Source organism: Arctopsyche grandis, chromosome 13 (assembly GCF_051622035.1).
Source record: "Arctopsyche grandis isolate Sample6627 chromosome 13, ASM5162203v2, whole genome shotgun sequence".
In the NCBI taxonomy this organism is placed as follows: Eukaryota; Metazoa; Arthropoda; class Insecta; order Trichoptera; family Hydropsychidae; genus Arctopsyche; species Arctopsyche grandis.
The window spans coordinates 24,908,977-24,927,433 of NC_135367.1; the positions used below are offsets into that span (position 1 = coordinate 24,908,977).

Below are 18,457 nucleotides of genomic sequence, written 5' to 3' on the forward strand. Positions count from 1 at the left end.
CTTAGTGTATCGTATTTACACTCGTGATGTATGTACGTACTAGCCGAATCACCTGTCTTCGCTCGGGTGGATGAAAAATGGAATATAAAATCTAAAAATGATACTTTTTGAAAAGTTATTGTGCGTCTTATATTCTTTTCTGTTGACCCAGATGGTTGTACTTGTTTTTATTTGATTGAATAAACATTAGAAAAACAAAAAAATAATAATTGACTAACACACCACTTTTAACTTGGGCAGTATTAGTGATTAACTGTGAGATTTTGGTGTTTTTACTAAAAATCTTTAAAAATTAAATTGAAAGGCATGAGACTGTACTGAAATTGAAATTGAAAAGCGTAAAATTTTTTGTACTGAGGTATGTGTGGCTCAAAATGATCTAAATGATATGAGATATCAACCCTTTAAGGCTTTGCAGCTAGCTTCATAATACCCTGTATAATAAATACTTTAATATAATAATATGAATAAATTATAAATAGCGCTTATATGTACTTGCATATTAAATATGTAGGTAAAGAAAAATGTGTGTAAAAAATTAAAACACAGATTTTATAATATGATTGTCCTTTTTCATCTCTCTTTGTTTAAAATAATGTAAAACTGACAATAAACTATTTCCTAGACAACTGCATATAGACTTTTTAATTCATTCATCTCTGAAAACTATCACAAAATAGTTTATATCAATATAGAATAAATTTCATTGAAATTTCCCAACAAAAAGTGAAAAGGCAACGCCAGAAGCCGAATATACCACTCGAAGAAAAGAAGAAGCAATTCGGGAGTAATTTTTTTGAATACCAATCGGCTTTATTCGAGGCAAAGTTCTAAGCCTAGCACTTTTACAGCTCGATTTTATTTAATTTTCTCGGCGTGAACTTTAACTGGAATGTTAACCGTTTCGGTGCCGCCTACTCTTAGCCGCAACATTTTCATTTCGAGGTTTCGCTTTATGAACGCAACGGCTCGACCGAATTTTCTTTCGATGCAAATGAGAGGCTGCGCCGAATTTCCTTGAATATTTATTAAATCGAGGGTTGAAAGCCGCACATTAACATCGACTCTGACGCGGACGGTTTTGTTACACTTTTCCTAGCCTACTTTAATACTGAAAGCAACCCAAATTTGACCCTACACTTGTTATAAAACACACACTCATATGAGATATCCATATTTTAAATACATCGTTGTAAAATTTTACGACGAGTACAACAAGTTTATATCTGTATGTTCTTAAAAACTTATATAGTAGGTTTAGAACTTATATAGTAGTAAAATACAGTAGGTTTAAAACTTACCTTGAGGAAGGAGGGTTGAATTCCTTCCTAGCAGGTGTCACATTACCACGTTAATTTACTTAAGGGTGGCTAAGTAACGTCGGCAAAACCGACGAATGTTTAATGGCTTGGATGCCTTTCTAAGTTGGACTAATGCCCTATCCAATTACCCAAACTGTCTCTTGAAGGGACTGAAGTGAGCCAAATATTTATATAAGGGTCAAAACAATCTGCATCGACTATGATTTGACTGTAAACAAATAAAAGTGGACAAATTTGTTTTCAGATGGTCTATTCTAGGATTTCTGTTTCCAGGCAGACCCTACGAGAGATATTATAAGAAAAAAATATGCATGTTAATTTTATTTCTAACTTCACATACAACATACATATTACAACCATATAAAAAATCATAAAACGTATTGTGATTATTATGACTTGTTCGTTACCTAATAATATACATATATTTAGAGTATTTAAAAGACAGCGACAAATAAGTATAACTAGAATCTGTCTAAAAATAGACTCCAAATCTTTGAATTATGGTCACCTTAAAAGTATCGTTTTTCGACGACATACATTTAAACTTTCCTTCTATATATACATATATGTATGTACATATATATATATTTTTTCAAATTTTGATATTGAAACTGTGAAGTATCTCGAATACTATATAAGTATTCTTACACAAGGTCGTCTTTGGTATTTTAATTTCGTATAACAATATTAAAGGCAGTAATTTGAAGATGTTTAAGCTATCCTGTAATTCCGATTTTCCATGAAAAAAAGCAAATACCTTCAGACAGGATATTTAGATTAATATATATATATATATATATATATATATATATATATATATATATATATATATATATATATATATATATATATATATTAAATATATAGCAATAATAAAAATGATTATCTAGTCAAAACAATACGACTAGAATTTTATCTCATATTTTTTGGAATTCGTGTGATATCTCAAATATACAAATTTATGTAATTACATACGCATTATTGTTAATGAACATGTAATATATACGGATCATTAATCATAAAGGATATTGAATAGATCCACATATTAAATTCGGCGATACGTTCCAATTTATATCACCCGCGAATAGCGGAAGGTTCCGAAATTTTTTGCACCGTTCGGAAACTTCCCTTTTTCCGAACGATTTTCCTTTCACACGCCATTTTTCGACCACTGAGAAAATTACCTCGAGAATATATGTATGCCATATACGATACTTCTTCAGCACTCATGATATTTTCATCCCCTTTTTTAACCGAAAAAAGAAAATACGGTATCGGTACGTCGTATTTGTCTTGTCTTTGTGTCGCCGAGCGGACGAATTGCGGTTTTTATGGGATTATCCGTATCTGAGAGCGCTTAAATGCCACAATAAAGTGGATTATCTCGCTTCCTTTACTTCCAGCCCTTAAAGACACCCCCGGCGAAGCTATTATTTTTACGATCTACGAAATCATAGAGAAAGGTCAAAAAATACACCCCTCTTAGAGGAAAAACACAACCACTGCAGTATAACTGAGTTAACTGAAACCGCAAGTAAATTCGGCTTATTTCAAATCGAAATCTGTCCACGTAAATAGGCCAAGTTCGAATCAATCAGACGGTTATTGAGTCTTTGAAAAACTATTCAGTTGTATTGATATGAGGAAGTCTCTCATACGATTTGAAGTGTGTACAATAATACCTCGTTCAGGTGGGAACCTTTGAGTGGGTTTGCTCGCCATTATGTCAACGATGAGTTGGGGATATGTCTGTCAGTTGCGATTACTTTTTATCCTTTTGAATGACCCTTTTCATCTGGAATTGTCTGCGGCTAAAGCGCTAACCGTACTCTACAAAAGCCATGTATTTAGTCGATTTGTACAAGATGTCTCTCTATATTTTTTAATATTTTCTTCGCCATAAAATTATTTTTTGCGAGCGAAAAAACAGTTTGACTCCGACACTCCTAGAGTCACTCATTTGATCTAAATACTTATGTCAAATGTTTATTCATATAAGGCCTGATAAGCTTATCAGATAAGGCAAAAGCTCGCGCTATCAACATCAACAAGATAAATGTTAATGGCAGACCGTATTTTCTATGAACACTTCAATATTTTGCTCTCGATTATAATATAAAATATTTATTTAACGAGAAGCTGTTTTGAAGTACCTTGGCATTGTATGTATACATGTACATACATATTATATAATTGAACCGTTATATTTGAAAACAAGTCCACTGTTCTTCATTTCCATAAATATCTAGCAAAAAATTAAATATTCAATTGCGTTTAACAATATTTAAAAATACTGGTGGCCTGTAATACATTTATTCTGCTTTTCCGAGATTCTGGACATGTCGAATTAAAATATGTGATATCAATTTGTGATTTAAGTCAAACGAAATATTGTTTTTGGAACTAAAGATTGGACTTCCGCCACTTTCAAATATTCTCAATGGGCTCAATTGTCTAAGAATTATTCTAATGGTTATTTCAGTCCAATTGACTATCACTCCAAGCTCTTTTGGATAAACTATTCAAATTCATATTTTTTATATCTACAAATTATGAGTAAATTATTTGTAAACAATTGATACAAATCTCATACGCCATGAAGTTTATCATAGAGAGCATTTTTCTCATATCAATTTATCAAATTACATTTTTTTTAAATTGCCTCAAATAGATTTAATATTAATAGATAATAATACAGCTGACTTTCCTGTTATTGCTCGAATGAATCAAAGTCGAAAAATCGATAAAACTAAAACTTTTTCAGAAAAATTCATGTTACACGGTCCAAGCTAAAGTATTATGAGATACAATAGTAAATATTAAACACCAAATTCGGTGGTTATACATTAAAAATTGTAAATTCGTATAAGCAGAACAAAAATTTATCTTTATATACAAAGGCAGTAGACGTTAATGTAGGGAAAAAGTCTACTGCAATACTGTATGTCCATGTTAAGAGTACCAAATTTGTTAAATCTAAATTAAAAAGGTGTAGATTTGCAAAATGAAGGAATGCGCAAGTCTTTACATATATTTAGTAGGACTAATAAGTACATACAAATGTATACATATGTATATACATAACGTATTTGAGCATTGGATTGCTTTTGATGTTTGATCTATTGATAACTGGCGTACCTCGGTAAAATAAACAAATTTTTGTTATTAATCCACAAGAATAGCCGAAATATGATTTTTTTAAGTGGAATTTTATTTAATTCTCATATAAAGACAATTTAATATATTATCCCTATTAATTAAATTCAGATTCGTGTAAATACGAGTAAATAATAATACGAGTTTTAATCTCGCAATTTTACCGATTTAAAATTCAGCACACTTCCAATTAACCCTTTTAAACAAAAACAAAAAATAGTGTGGCTAGAACACTATCCCAATAAACATGTTTCAATAGAAAATACTCAATATAAAATAGTATTAACAGTGAGAAAAAATCCAAAGTGAAAATACGTTTTTTTGCCTTTTGATTTAAACTGGACGACTACTTAGAGAGATTTAAAAGCTGAAAAGTACTACAAATAAAAGATAAAATACCCGACTATAGATTCTAATATTCATTTTAAACAGGAAATTGACATATTTTGAGACATCGACCGAACAACACCAAGATATAGAAAAATCGCGCGATTTAAAAAGCACATATGTATGTATATATATCTCTGAATCTCGAGCCAATCAACATTTTTCATTACCAGATTCGTATTCACTGGGCATAGATCTATAAGAAAAGTCATATCTCGTCTCTGAACCAAAAATAAAGTCGTCATTTGTCGAACAGTGTAATGATACCTGTCCATATGTATAAGTGATATGTGTAAATTCTGCAAAGTTCGATACTAATGCGTTTATTATGAAGGTACAAGAAACGAGTCTACAAATAGACATTTCATTGTGTTTCCATTATACTACTAACTCTTATTATTTATTTATACGTGTATTATAATAATAAGAAAGCGTTTCAAACTCATTATAATCACAAAGCTTTTGTATTCAAATTCGTTTTATATGATATGCGGTTCCTTCGATGACTTTCCAAAACGAAATCGATCTTCAGCGTATAAATGGAAGCAGAAATCAGAAGAGACGTAAGTCTTCCGAGCATTCCGCTACAGGGTGGTTGATTAATCACTCCCCTTTCCCTAGCTAAGCGCGAATAGAATATGCTAGTCTTTGTTATACACACCCACCTTCGCACATTCCCCATTCAAGGCTGTCACTTGTGATATAAAAATAATTAAAAAAAAAAACTAATACAACAAACTAAAATCGAACATCTTATCGATTTAGATAAAAACAAAACAATTAAAAAATCTTGTCGTCTACAATATCAATGATGAGCCGCCAATGTACCCAATTGAACTCGTTCTGTAAAAAAATATATCATATTACTAACAATTTTGATTGCGCAAAAGTGACTCACACATATAATATTTTCAGCATGTGACTCGAATCTTATCTCGTTTGCGATAACGCCAGATTTGATCAATATGTGTATCTTTCGTTGTCATGGGATTTTTGCACTATCGCTAAGTGGATCCTGTGTACTGTTTAAAAATTAATCATATAATGAAAAACATCATATGGTAACGATATTTTTTGTTTTGCTTAGAAAAGAAAGTCCCACTTTCGGTTGGTTTTATTTTTTATTACATGATATCGATATAAATATTGTAATATCATTGTATTGTTGAAGATATAAAGCATTTAAAAGGCCAAAAAATAGTGAAATAACGCGATCAAAAGCAAAATACTGCTATTTGTAACAGAACCTGCACCAAATTTATTTTATTACTTACTCTACGTCTAAAATTTATAGGTATATAAATGAATTTAATACGATAGACGTAATAACATGAAAAATCACTACACTAATGAGTAAAATCACTACTGCTAGTTAAAAACATAGATAAAGTAAAAATACTATATTTATAGAACTTATTATATAAACTACATATTTTTGTACACAGACCCGGCCCGAGGGTATATGGCGCCCTTGGGGAGTTTGTTTTTGCCCCCCCCCCTTAAATTTTTAAACAATAAATTTCATGAAAAAAGTTTTGTGTTGAAGAAAAATATGTATATTAAGGCAAAAACTTTTTATGTAAATAAAGTGAATAAAATAAAATAAAATACGGATAACTATGAATAAATTCGGTAATGAAGACATTAATTTTCATTGAACAATGAATTAAAAAATTTATAAAGTGACATTTCTTCTTTCGAATATTATTTTTTAAGATATTTAATATATGTACATATTTTGTCATTTTGAATGTATTTTACTTTTTTCTCATTTAATTTACAAATATATATAAATTGATATAATATGTATAAATCCAACCCATTGGATCTATCGTCCTCTCCCAAGTATGTTAAATAAATATAATATTATACATACATACGTTTTAGTATTTTCCATAAAATACAATTCCAAATTACAGTTTGTTGTTTTACAAGTTTTATTCGTCAGTCGTTGATATTTGACAGTCAACTTCCTGCTTTCCTCGTAAATTATATTTCCCAATCAGTATTGTTACTTCGAGTAGAAAAATTAAGTTGAATATAAAATGTTTTAAAAGTTCAAAGAAAGCCAAATATTTTTTTTATTTATTCAATTTAATAATCAAAAAAAGAAAAAAAATTAGGGCGCCTCGCAGTGCCCCTTGTCTGCTGTACCTTTGAGCCGGCTCTGTTTGTACATATATAAATTTTTAGGCTTCTAAAATTTACAATATTAAAACAATTATAAACAAGAGATTTATACGAAAAAGTACCACTTCTGACTGACATTTAATTGATTAAAATTTATAGAAAAAAGTTGCAACACAACAGTTGGCATTTCACTTACCAATACAAAGTTTCAGTGTGGTTTCAGACTAACTCCAGCTTTATCTTTTCAAAATCCATAAAGAAATTTCAAAGTGAAAATATTTAACTTTCACAATTTTTTTGCCGTTGATCCTTTATATATAGATAAAGTAAAAAAAATGATCTGACAACCCTGTTGAAATAGGGGGCCGATCAAGCTGAGTCATCGCAGGATTCGAACACTGCCAAGTCGAGCTCTGAAGGCGGCATCTCGCACATTAATGCCAAAACAATAACTACTTATTATATACGCATGTGTATTTGTGTGTGTTTTGAATGCCCTTATAACAATATTGGTGTTAGTAACTGAGGGCATCTGAGGAACAATGGACCTTTCTTTGCTTGTGGAAACTGATGCCCCCACAAGACCCTCAGCGTGTTAACCCCTTCATTGTCTCTCAGAAATGGCGGAATTCCTTCAAAAATCCCATAAGAACGTGATGTGCATGATAATAAAATTACACATTATGAGAAAAGATAAATTATTTTATTCACAATCAAAATGAATCGAAGATTGTAGTAAAAAAAATAATCAGTACGGTGATGCCATTAAGGTGACCTTTCTTTTTATGAAAACACATCGGAAATTTTCCACTATATTTTGTGAATAAAAAGCTGCCTTCCATTAAAAATAAGTTTATTTGCATATGATTTATTTTAAATTGTATATACTACTAGTTGTTTTACCCGGCTTCGCTCAGTATTTGTAATATAAATAGCGTAAACATTCGTATTTAACTATAATTACATTTTGTATTTAACTATAATTATTGTTGAACTTCGTTAAAACGAACTTTTTGATATCGATTAATTGATTATTTTTATCGAAAATGCCGCTAAGTAATTTTATAACCTCGAAAATTTTTCATTATACTGAAGATTTCAATATTTAAATTTTCTTTAATAACAGAATGTAACTGTATTAGTTTTTATTATAATTATTTAAATATAATCCGGCGAAAAAATATGTGTACGATTTCAATCGTCTTTCAGTTTTTGTATTTTTATAAATACATATTTGAAACATTGACTATGAGTAGATATAAAATATTTTACACGTCAACTCGCCTGTCGATTACTATTTTTATATATCACGTAATACATTTTTTCGCACATACGATATGATATCTACTCATAAGAGGAACTTTCTCGTTTCATTTCAAAGTACACATTTATATGTACACGTATACAAAATTTCAAGAATATGATAAAAATAAAACAGTCAACTTATTCATACAAAATTTCGCTTATAACCATCAATCATTTCCATAACTGCATTTGACAATGGATGATTGCAAAATATACTATGCACAATATATTATAACATATGTATGTATATTATGTAGAATTGACCGTGCAGCGACCTTACCCTCATTTCATTTGAAAAGATAACATAGATAAGTATATGTGATTTGAGATTCGCACACACGGTTATCCCCGTTACATGTAATCGGATTACTGTTCGATTCCTTTCCCAGAAAACCCTTTTTATTTTTAATAATATTATTTCACATCCCCAACATCTGGCATATCCGATTTCTATTCTCACACAGATGAAACGGTAATCGCATTACCACAGAAAAGTTTCGCATCGAAATATGTACTTCCATATGCAACCAATCGATTGTCATTTTTTCCATATTTTAGTCATATCGCTACAATATATGAAAAATCTCCAAAAATAACCATTTATGTATGTGTGTGTGTTTAATATTTGTTATCAACAGCGATAATGACACTAGTTTGTATGTATGCTGATCTTTCTGTGTTTATTTATTATTTATTTATTTGTGATGCCATTGGTTTTCGGAAACAATATAATTTGATCCGATAGATGCATGACTTATTGCATTGTAATTACCTAGAAATTATTGACATATTATGCAAGCATCCAATTTAATTAAAATATCATTAAAAATAAAAGAAAATCAGTGATCAAATCAAACAAATTTTGATAATTACTTCTTGCCCAAATTAATGTTTATCAAATTTAATAACGTACAAAATCTCATTCACTTTGATTGTTGATAAAATGCATTGTCCTTTTAAATGAAGTTGAATACACATCTCAAAATTTATTATGTTCAAAGATAGCATTAAATGAAACAAAAAATACTTTCTTGGAACATTTTAATGATTTCACGCCACTTACTATACATATATAACATATGTATAGTACGTACTTAAAATACAATAAAGCATTTTCACTGTGATATTCGGATTTGCAATTTCTGAGAAATTCATTAACAACATCCTGATCTGACCACAACAATTTCTATCAACTCTTTGTTGGATTTGAAGTGCATTTACGCTGTCAACTCTTTGTCAAACTTTTCAAACCAACAAAAGGTTGTGTGCTGACCCGTTCGTCTAACACACTCGTATATCTGAAAGGGGCTATAAATTCCATTGTTCGAATACATCCGATTTCTATAGCCGTACAACAACACTAAAACCATATTCCATCAGATACAAAAAGAATATTTTCAATTGGCCAATCCGTCGTATCGATTATTATTTTATTATACGAATCGCAATCAACACGCTCACTGTCAGCATTAGATAACTGTATGCGGTTTCGGCTAACGTTTTGCCCTTTGGGCGGTTTAACCCTTCGCCAGGACAGGCTCTGGAACAATATCTCGGCGGAGGCATTGTGGAGAGTCCTTCTATTGTCATGTATTATCAAACGAGCCACAGGATAGAGGGGATCAAGACGATCTGACCGACAGCAAATGGTACATAATTGACGCCAAAACGACGAACCTTCAATAGTTCCAATGGGCCAGTACAACAATAGATAAAAGGATAACGAAAAAAAATCCTCTATTCCATTCAACGGCGAATTATTTCACACCCTCATCCGTCTCGTGTAACATTTATCCTATCATTTCCGTCATTGTGGCGTATGTATGGTCCACTTGGAAGCTTTAGATACGATAATTCGAATTTGACGGGAAAATATGACGTTCTCTCGGACGGGTTACACAATTTGAAGTGCGCATAAAAAGTTTACAACCTACTTCCCACACATATGTGAGTTTTTTAACCGGCAATGAAACATCTGCTTTATCGTCACGGTTACTAAACACGTTCTCATTGGTCTTTGCAACGGAAGCAGTAGCCAATCAAAAAACAATATATATTCTCCTATAAATCTGTTGGGTGTTCAGAAAAAAAATGGCAGCTGCTAAATATGTCCAATTAGCTGCACGAAATCCTTAAACCCACTCGTTACCGAAATACAACATATACGTACATATATACATGCATAGCTACATATAATATCTACATATGTATATACGTACATATATATGTATAATCTATTCTGTATACGCTTCACTATAAGCTCATACATACATATGTAGGTATGTATAATTGTAAATAGGTTTTTGAGCTCTTTTCCTATTATGCTGTACATACATTAGACTAATATAATACTATGATTACTAACAAAATTAAATTAAAATTGTAAAATAGAAACAGATCAGTGGCTATTAAAATAGATATAAGATGTATTGTGAACATAATTTAGTAATAATAAAAAAGCACTTTGAAATCAAAATACATATGTATAAAATCTAAATTTAATATACGCAATAATAATATCATCTGACACATTATTATAATATAATACATTATTATTGTTATAAATTAGCTATTGAGCTATTTCTTAAAATAAATAAATAAACATATGTATGTGCATATATGATTATGTACATGACGACTCCTTTCAAATATTCATAAATGTTTTTTTTACAACATGAACTCATAAAAAAGTACAACTAGCTATAAGCATTTGATTGACCAATACAAAGTTTCAGAATGGTAGGATTCGGTATATTACTACGAATATTTAGAAAAATCAGTCCAGTTTCCTTTCGATTAAAATATTTCATGTATTGATATTTCGTATATATGTTACGGTTGAAGTGTATCTTCCAATTGTAATATATTTTTATTTGTTGGAATATATTCCATCTAACCTGATACCAACTACTGTTATTGTTGAAGTGTATTTTCAGTTGTAATATATTTGACTAGTTGGAATATATGCCGTCTAATCCACGTAAGTTGATTCATATGGCGAATTACATTCCAACTGGTCAAAATTTATTACAACTGAAAATACAGTTCAACTTTAAGTTTGTACCAGGTTAGATGGATAGGTTGGATTTTCGGGAAAATGTGACTCGACTAGTAAATTGAGTTGGAAAGTCACATTTTTGTTTTGCACACATTCTTAGAGTTATCAAAATACAGTACTCATAACCTTTATTCGTAATATCTAGCAAATATTAATGCATTATTGAATTTTAAAGCATTCGTAAGAACATCAGAGCTGTAAAGACTCGACTGTCATATTACAACTGCCGTATATTTGCGCTTTTACTGATATAATTAAAAATAAATAAAATAATTTAGAATATATTACAACTGAAAATTCACTTCGACTGTAAAATATACATTCATATGCAGATTTGGTAATATTCATAAACAGCAGTATATTGATATCACTATTGTATGATACAACCAAATTTTACAAGCCCGTAAATAATTTATTGAATTTTTTTGGAATGTAATATTTACATCTACATCTACAATCTACATATTTTCCCAAATATAATAATAATAATAATAATAATAGTTTTTTATTCCAGACGATGAGGAGAATAGTGCCATCCCCAACGCCCATATAAATAATATATAGATAATAAAAAAAAAAAAAAAAAAAGTATTGAAAAATAGTTAACAAAAAATAAATAAATAAATACATAAGTAAATATATAAATATTACTGATAATAAATAATAATAATAATAAATAATAATAATAATAATTATAATAAATAAATAATAATAAATAAGTCTAATAATAATAAATAATAATAATAATATATAAAATTAGTTCAATAAATTTCATATGAGCTTTTGAAATATGTAATACTTGGTATTGAGACAATTACGGCTCGTAGAAACGATCCTCTCGTCAAAATAATTCTAATCCAAATATCTCAGGTAAAATCTCGACGGACGAAACACTCATCATTGAGAGTTTTATTGAAAAAATCCTCACCTCATTCACGCATGAAAAACCATTTACAAAAGTCGCCCTGGGGCAAAAACGACTATGAGAAACCAGGACTGAACTTCAAACCAACCACTCGAATCTAATTTGAGAGAAAAAATATACAGAATTTCATGTTTGAGAGAATTCGATTCAATAGAAAATTTCCAACATATTTTTTAAATATTTTTTTTTTTATACAAAGGATCATCTCTATCTTAAAAATTTCAACCTCTGAAGAGTCCTTATTCTAACCGGTTTTAACAGAAATATACAACCGATGGTGAATAAAGCTTAATTGAAGTAATTTGATGATAATTTTCGACATTCTCTCGCCCATCATGAAAGATCCTTTCAGTTATTTTTTTTATGCCTCTCTTAGCAATTTTATCCACATATTTATGCTTTTTTAATTGTTTTTTCAGACATAAGAGAAAAGTGGCCAATTTATTCCCCTGTAAGAGCACGGCTGGAGCAAGAGCTCCGCCACCTCCTGCAGCTCTTTACGAAGATTTGGCTGATTTGGCTGACTTATCCCACAGAGCACCTGATTCTCAACTAGAGGTAATTATCTATAATCTATCTTTTTTTTATTTACCTATACATATGTATATTAAACAATTCCGACATTGGTCTTCTTATTCGTATGTAAATTCTTCAATGGTAAAATATATGTACATATGTATGTAGGTATATATGTAGGTATGATATGCACATGCATTAATTTTCAGTGAGAGCATTTTATCATAATAAAATGCTTCTAGCTTATCTGTGCGCGTTAAAAGTATCGATTGCCGTCAAAAAAATAAGCCAAAGTAAAATAAAAAATCATGTGAACTACATACAAAGATAAATATTCAAAATAAAACATGCATAGTTTGAATCTTTATTATATCTATACATTTATATTTAAAAAAAAAATAATGTAAACACTTTCAAAATCATATTACGTTTCCATTTGATTCAAATTCTAATATATTTAATAATCATCAATGTATTCAATAAAATCTACCGAAAAAATCACTCGCTGTGTTTTAACACATAAATAATTACACATTACCAATGATTTCTTTCACAAATGAAAATTGCACAATTTTTATTTTACAAATATTTATTTCATCTTTGTAACCATTGTCTTGTTTTATTTATTTATTAGCATCATTGAAATTAAAAATTGTTTCTTTTATTACGGTCATTTACGTCATACAAGATTTTACACATTTTTTGCATAACTTTGTCACAATTCAATACAGTCTGACTACATATATAATACACCAGATCAATCATTATTATTATCAAAAAAATAGTATTCGTGCTCCATTTAAAAATTCATTAAAAGTATTATCGCAAAAAAAGTGAATTGTTAATATCAATTTTTAAGGAGATTCTTTTTCGTGTCATACTACCGAAGACGTAATTCTGTTTTTAACCTTATTTATACATCTTCATTTTATTTATAAAAAAAATTAAATAGCAATAATATTAACTGCATTATATTATCTCTCGATTACAATCCAGTCATGATTCATAATAATCAATTTATTGAATAAAATCATGGGTCGAAATGTGTGACCTGACTTTGCACACACAAAGCAGTGTCCTTTGCTCCCGTTTTCATCATAAGATCGGCACAATAGTGAGGATATTTCCCTAGAATCATCTCATCATCCAGGTCGACAGTTTGATATCGTTTACCACTGTATGGTCCGGAATCATACCGTGATCTGGTATGATTCGGGTATCGTTTGTTGTCCAATACGCGTGTTCGTCGAACAATGGCCGAACACTCGTAATGTCATAATGAACTGGAGCGCGCCGTAAACGCTACTATACATTCGGAAAGGTGTGAAAAGGGTTAACAATCGAACAATGGCGATTGTGAGAATTTCGCACAACAATGCTCACATTTATTATAATTTATTGCCTAAATAACGGGGATTTATCGGTCGTCAAATCGTCAAGCTGTAATACAACGAACTTTATACGCTGTCATCTAAGCCGTTTCGTGCACGCTACTGTAATTGTTTGTATGTAATTAATTTGCATCATACACGTTTTTGAGTTATCAGAGCGGAGACTAATATAATAATAAAAATATTGAGATAGAAAACCAATCCTTATAAACGTGGTGAAATAAAAAAACTGGCCAAATAAACGCAAAAAAATATATATTTTTGACTTTTAAAATTCGCTAGATAATTAATTATAAGTATTTTAAAACAATGAAATATCACTATCAATAGGAAAAACATCGGACTATTGATTTCAATACTCATTTATTTTGAACAGAACAGTACTAGATTTTGAGTTAAATACCGCAAAAGCCAAAAAACTGTAAAAATTGCGCATTTTTTTAAACGCTCATATCTCGTAAACGAGAACCAACCAACAAAAATCATTATCATCAACAAATATTTAAAATCATTTTCAACAATAATGACAACAAAGATTTTTTTATTAAACCTTGACAAATATAATTTTGATATATCATTTTATATATTTTTAAGTCGTTTAATTTTGATTTTTAAATGCCATTTATTGTTAAAATATTATACTCACAATACATTCTTATTCCTACTCATATATTAGTAAAGGTAGAACTTTTTTATATTTTAATGTTAATGGATACAGAAAAAGGTCAAATACCTATTAACAAATCATATAAATGTTTATAATACATTTTATAGATAACTATTCAAACTAAAAACTATCTAAAGCAAAGTGCGCTTAGTTAATCTGTGTCTATATGTATGTATCTATGTACATACATATGTATGTACCTCAAGAATATAGACATCTTGTTGATTTTGGGTCCTTATACATATGTACATATGTGCATACATATATCCTACTACCTACCAGTTTATCGATATTAGTCTCCAAACAAGTATTTGAACTAATTGCGAAAATAAATCTCCCATTTATACGTACATACATATGTATATAGTCGAACAGCACTTATAACAGATAATTAGTCCGACAGAGTATTACACAATCGGAAACAATCCTCTTAAGATTCCGTCTCTATCTAATCTTTGCCACTTGCTACAGTGCATCAGCTTTAGAAGGAAAAAATGGGTCTACCTTATTCCACCAACTTTCAATATCTCAAGACTCGTTTTCCAAACTTTTTCGTCGTTGAATTTTTATATATAATATTTAAAACACGTTTACAAAAATATTTCACATACTTATTATTCGAGATAAACATTAACTATTAAAAAAATATATTTTTATTTTAATATTTTAAAGGTGTGTTAATAGCTTAAAATGTATGAATGATCACAACATGTCTCGTATATTAAAGATATTACATATTATGTACATGTATACACAAAACATTCGTATATACAAAATACAAACTCCTGTTTAACCCTTTGAGTGCTGACGTCTTTTCTATTGAACTGAAAATTTCGCCAAAATTTCATAACTAGAATTATTAAGAAATCCAATAGAAATAAAAATTGAAGCTAATCCAAAAAAACCTTAGACCACTACCCTAGATAACTACCGCCGAAGATTTCGAGTTTTGTAAAGGTGTGTTTAGACTCTCTAATATATCTTCTAGAAGTCTATTAATGAATGTATTTTTCCAAAAGTAGTTCCATCTTCTTCATTGTTGTTCAAATGTAATGCTCACAATCAAAATTCCAAGCCACAATCTAAAATACTCAGCAGTTAGGAATTTCTATCGAGAAATTCGGCTATGGTTATAAATTCAGATATTCCGGTATATACCAGTCTTTATAAACGTTGACACGGATTACAAGACCCATGTTCAATGCATTTTTTTTCAATGCTTTAGCAGGTTGTATACTTATTTACTTTGTACATGCAAAATGTACAACGCTTTGTCAGCTAAACGCCGATCGGCGTTAGTCAGCATCCAAAGGGTTGAGCAGATCAAAAGTTGAGTAAACGAGTCTTGAGTTACTGCGAGTTGGTAGACCGGGAAAGAATATTAGTTAAAAGTAAATTTGTCATATTTAAACTAAACAAAACATTTTAAATGTTTCAGATGCTGGATGTGAAACTAGGCACGCACTTCCCGAGTGGATATCCCGTATCGCGCAGTCCACCTCTGTTTCTACGCGCTTCTCCAGGACCTGAACCATATCGTCCTCGAGACCACCAGTTGGAGCACGAACCAGTTTACGAAGAGCTACCAGCACCACCACCCCTAGACTCAGCAGACAGCGATGGAGACTTTGCAGGAGACGAACTGAGCCTGGCAGGAGAGTTGCCACCAGCTCCTTGCATCTCGACCATCCACAGGGAGAGGAGGAGAGGAGGCACAGGGACGGCGAGACGAGCACCCAGGCACGCCCACCACGCCCAGTTCCATGAGGGTCTCCTCCTCGATGCCCTGCTTAGGTTGTATCCAAATGTGGGTACTGTGGGTCATGCAGCTGCTGCTCGAGGAGGGGCTTGGGGTGGTCCTCAGAGGCGTGGAGGCTGCGTGCCTTGTGCACCCTGTGCTCCTCCATACGTGCCGTGTGCAACGGCTGCTTATGCTCCTTGTGGTCCTTGTGGACCTTGTGCTCCCACGACCAATGCCACAGCGTGTAGCAGGGACTCTCTTGGCTCCGATTCGGGATATAGCAATACCACTCGCGCCAGTTCCAGGAATAGACGGGACCTCAACTTTTCCTAGAGGCGCGCTCGCACCTCGCCGCGCACCGACAAAGTCACTCCTATCAATCATAACAGACACTGAGATGATGAGATTATCATGCTGAGTCATATAACAGAATGCAATAAATAGAATATTTCAGATAAATTTCAGTTTCAAATCAATATACCGGCTGATTCGAAGGCTGAATCTAAAATCTCTATGATGTGAAAATCAGAATCGTGAATCTGTTAGGGCAAAAACACATAGAGATGAACGGCACGGCACGCGGTCTTGGCTTCGAGTCAAAAAAGGGCGTTCCCAGTTCACTGTTAATTCGTACGATCTTATTATTTCGACAAGTTTCTCCCACATTTCTTCAAATATGAGATAAAACGTTATCAATCACTGTCAATCTTATATCAATACAAGGACAAAATAACACCGAAAACACTCAAGGGGGTGATTTTCGAGACTGTGTGCCATGAATATGTTTAAAAGTATCTAAAAAAAACCACGTGCCACTTGCCACTCTGTGTTATTTTGCCCTTGTTCTGTGAATTTTTCAAACTGAAACTAATTGTAATTTATTCCGTGCGAATCAAAGGATTTCTTAACTTTTTCCACTCTGGCTACAGAAAATCTTGATAAAATGGACTTAACTCATAATTTTTCGTTTACAATAACAATTCGATTGTTAGTGTCGTTTTTTTTTTAATAGCTCACTTCAAATCTATAGTAAAATACATACGCATAATATTATTATTTATTTAGTTACAAATGAATTTCACCTATACTATTTTTTTATCCGTAATGAATGTGAATGTGACTGTAATAAGGGCATACAGTCTATTAAAATCTCTTTAAATTGTCCTTATATGTCAATCATAATTTATGAATCAGTCTGTATATTTTGACGTGAATATTATATATGATATTATGATCCAAAAACACTCAATCCATAAGTAAAACTTAACGACAGGTTACATATAAATATATTTCTTCCATTTCATATCAACTCTGTTTAATATTTTTTTAGTATTCTGTAAAATATGACATCATATATCCTTTACAAGTGTAAGAATCATCATTTTGAACAATTTACTATTGTGATATTTTCAATTAATACATATTATGTATGTGCAATCATATCGTAGTCGAATTTGTAAATACATATTATATGAAATATATTACCATTTTCGATCACTATTCCGAATTGAAAAATCTCAGTGTCTGTGTCTACTAAACAAAAACGTCATTAACTATCCAAAATAATAAATGCTTAAATAAATAAAAGTATAATTATTAAAAGGACTTTGTCGTTGCTCGGTGAGGTGCATTTACAAGCGCAAAGTGAAGTGTTTGTAAATTTATAAATATTTAACAGACATTTAATTAAATTAATATATAAATATACATATAATTAAAACGTTATTCAATAAGGACATGAACAAGTAATAAAATAAAAATGAAGAAAAGAAGATCTAAAAGTATATGTGCTGTGAAACGAAAATCGTGAATCATTTTTTTTTTTTTTAAAAAAATTGTAACCAATATTATTTAATACT

The 18,457-nt window shown here is 30.8% G+C and overlaps 1 protein-coding gene across 1 annotated transcript in view; it reads left to right on the plus strand.

Moving 5' to 3' along the window:
- The window catches only part of pxb (putative Hedgehog signaling attenuator pxb), a 196,904-nt gene extending 179,973 nt beyond the window's left edge, over positions 1–16,931 (plus strand). The window contains exons 5-7 of the mRNA XM_077445025.1: positions 12,703–12,841; positions 16,296–16,806; positions 16,840–16,931. Of these exons, the coding sequence (XP_077301151.1) occupies positions 12,703–12,841; positions 16,296–16,806; positions 16,840–16,931 (742 nt within the window). The remainder of the gene's footprint in view (positions 1–12,702; positions 12,842–16,295; positions 16,807–16,839) is intronic.
- Positions 16,932–18,457: the final 1,526 nt, after the last annotated feature.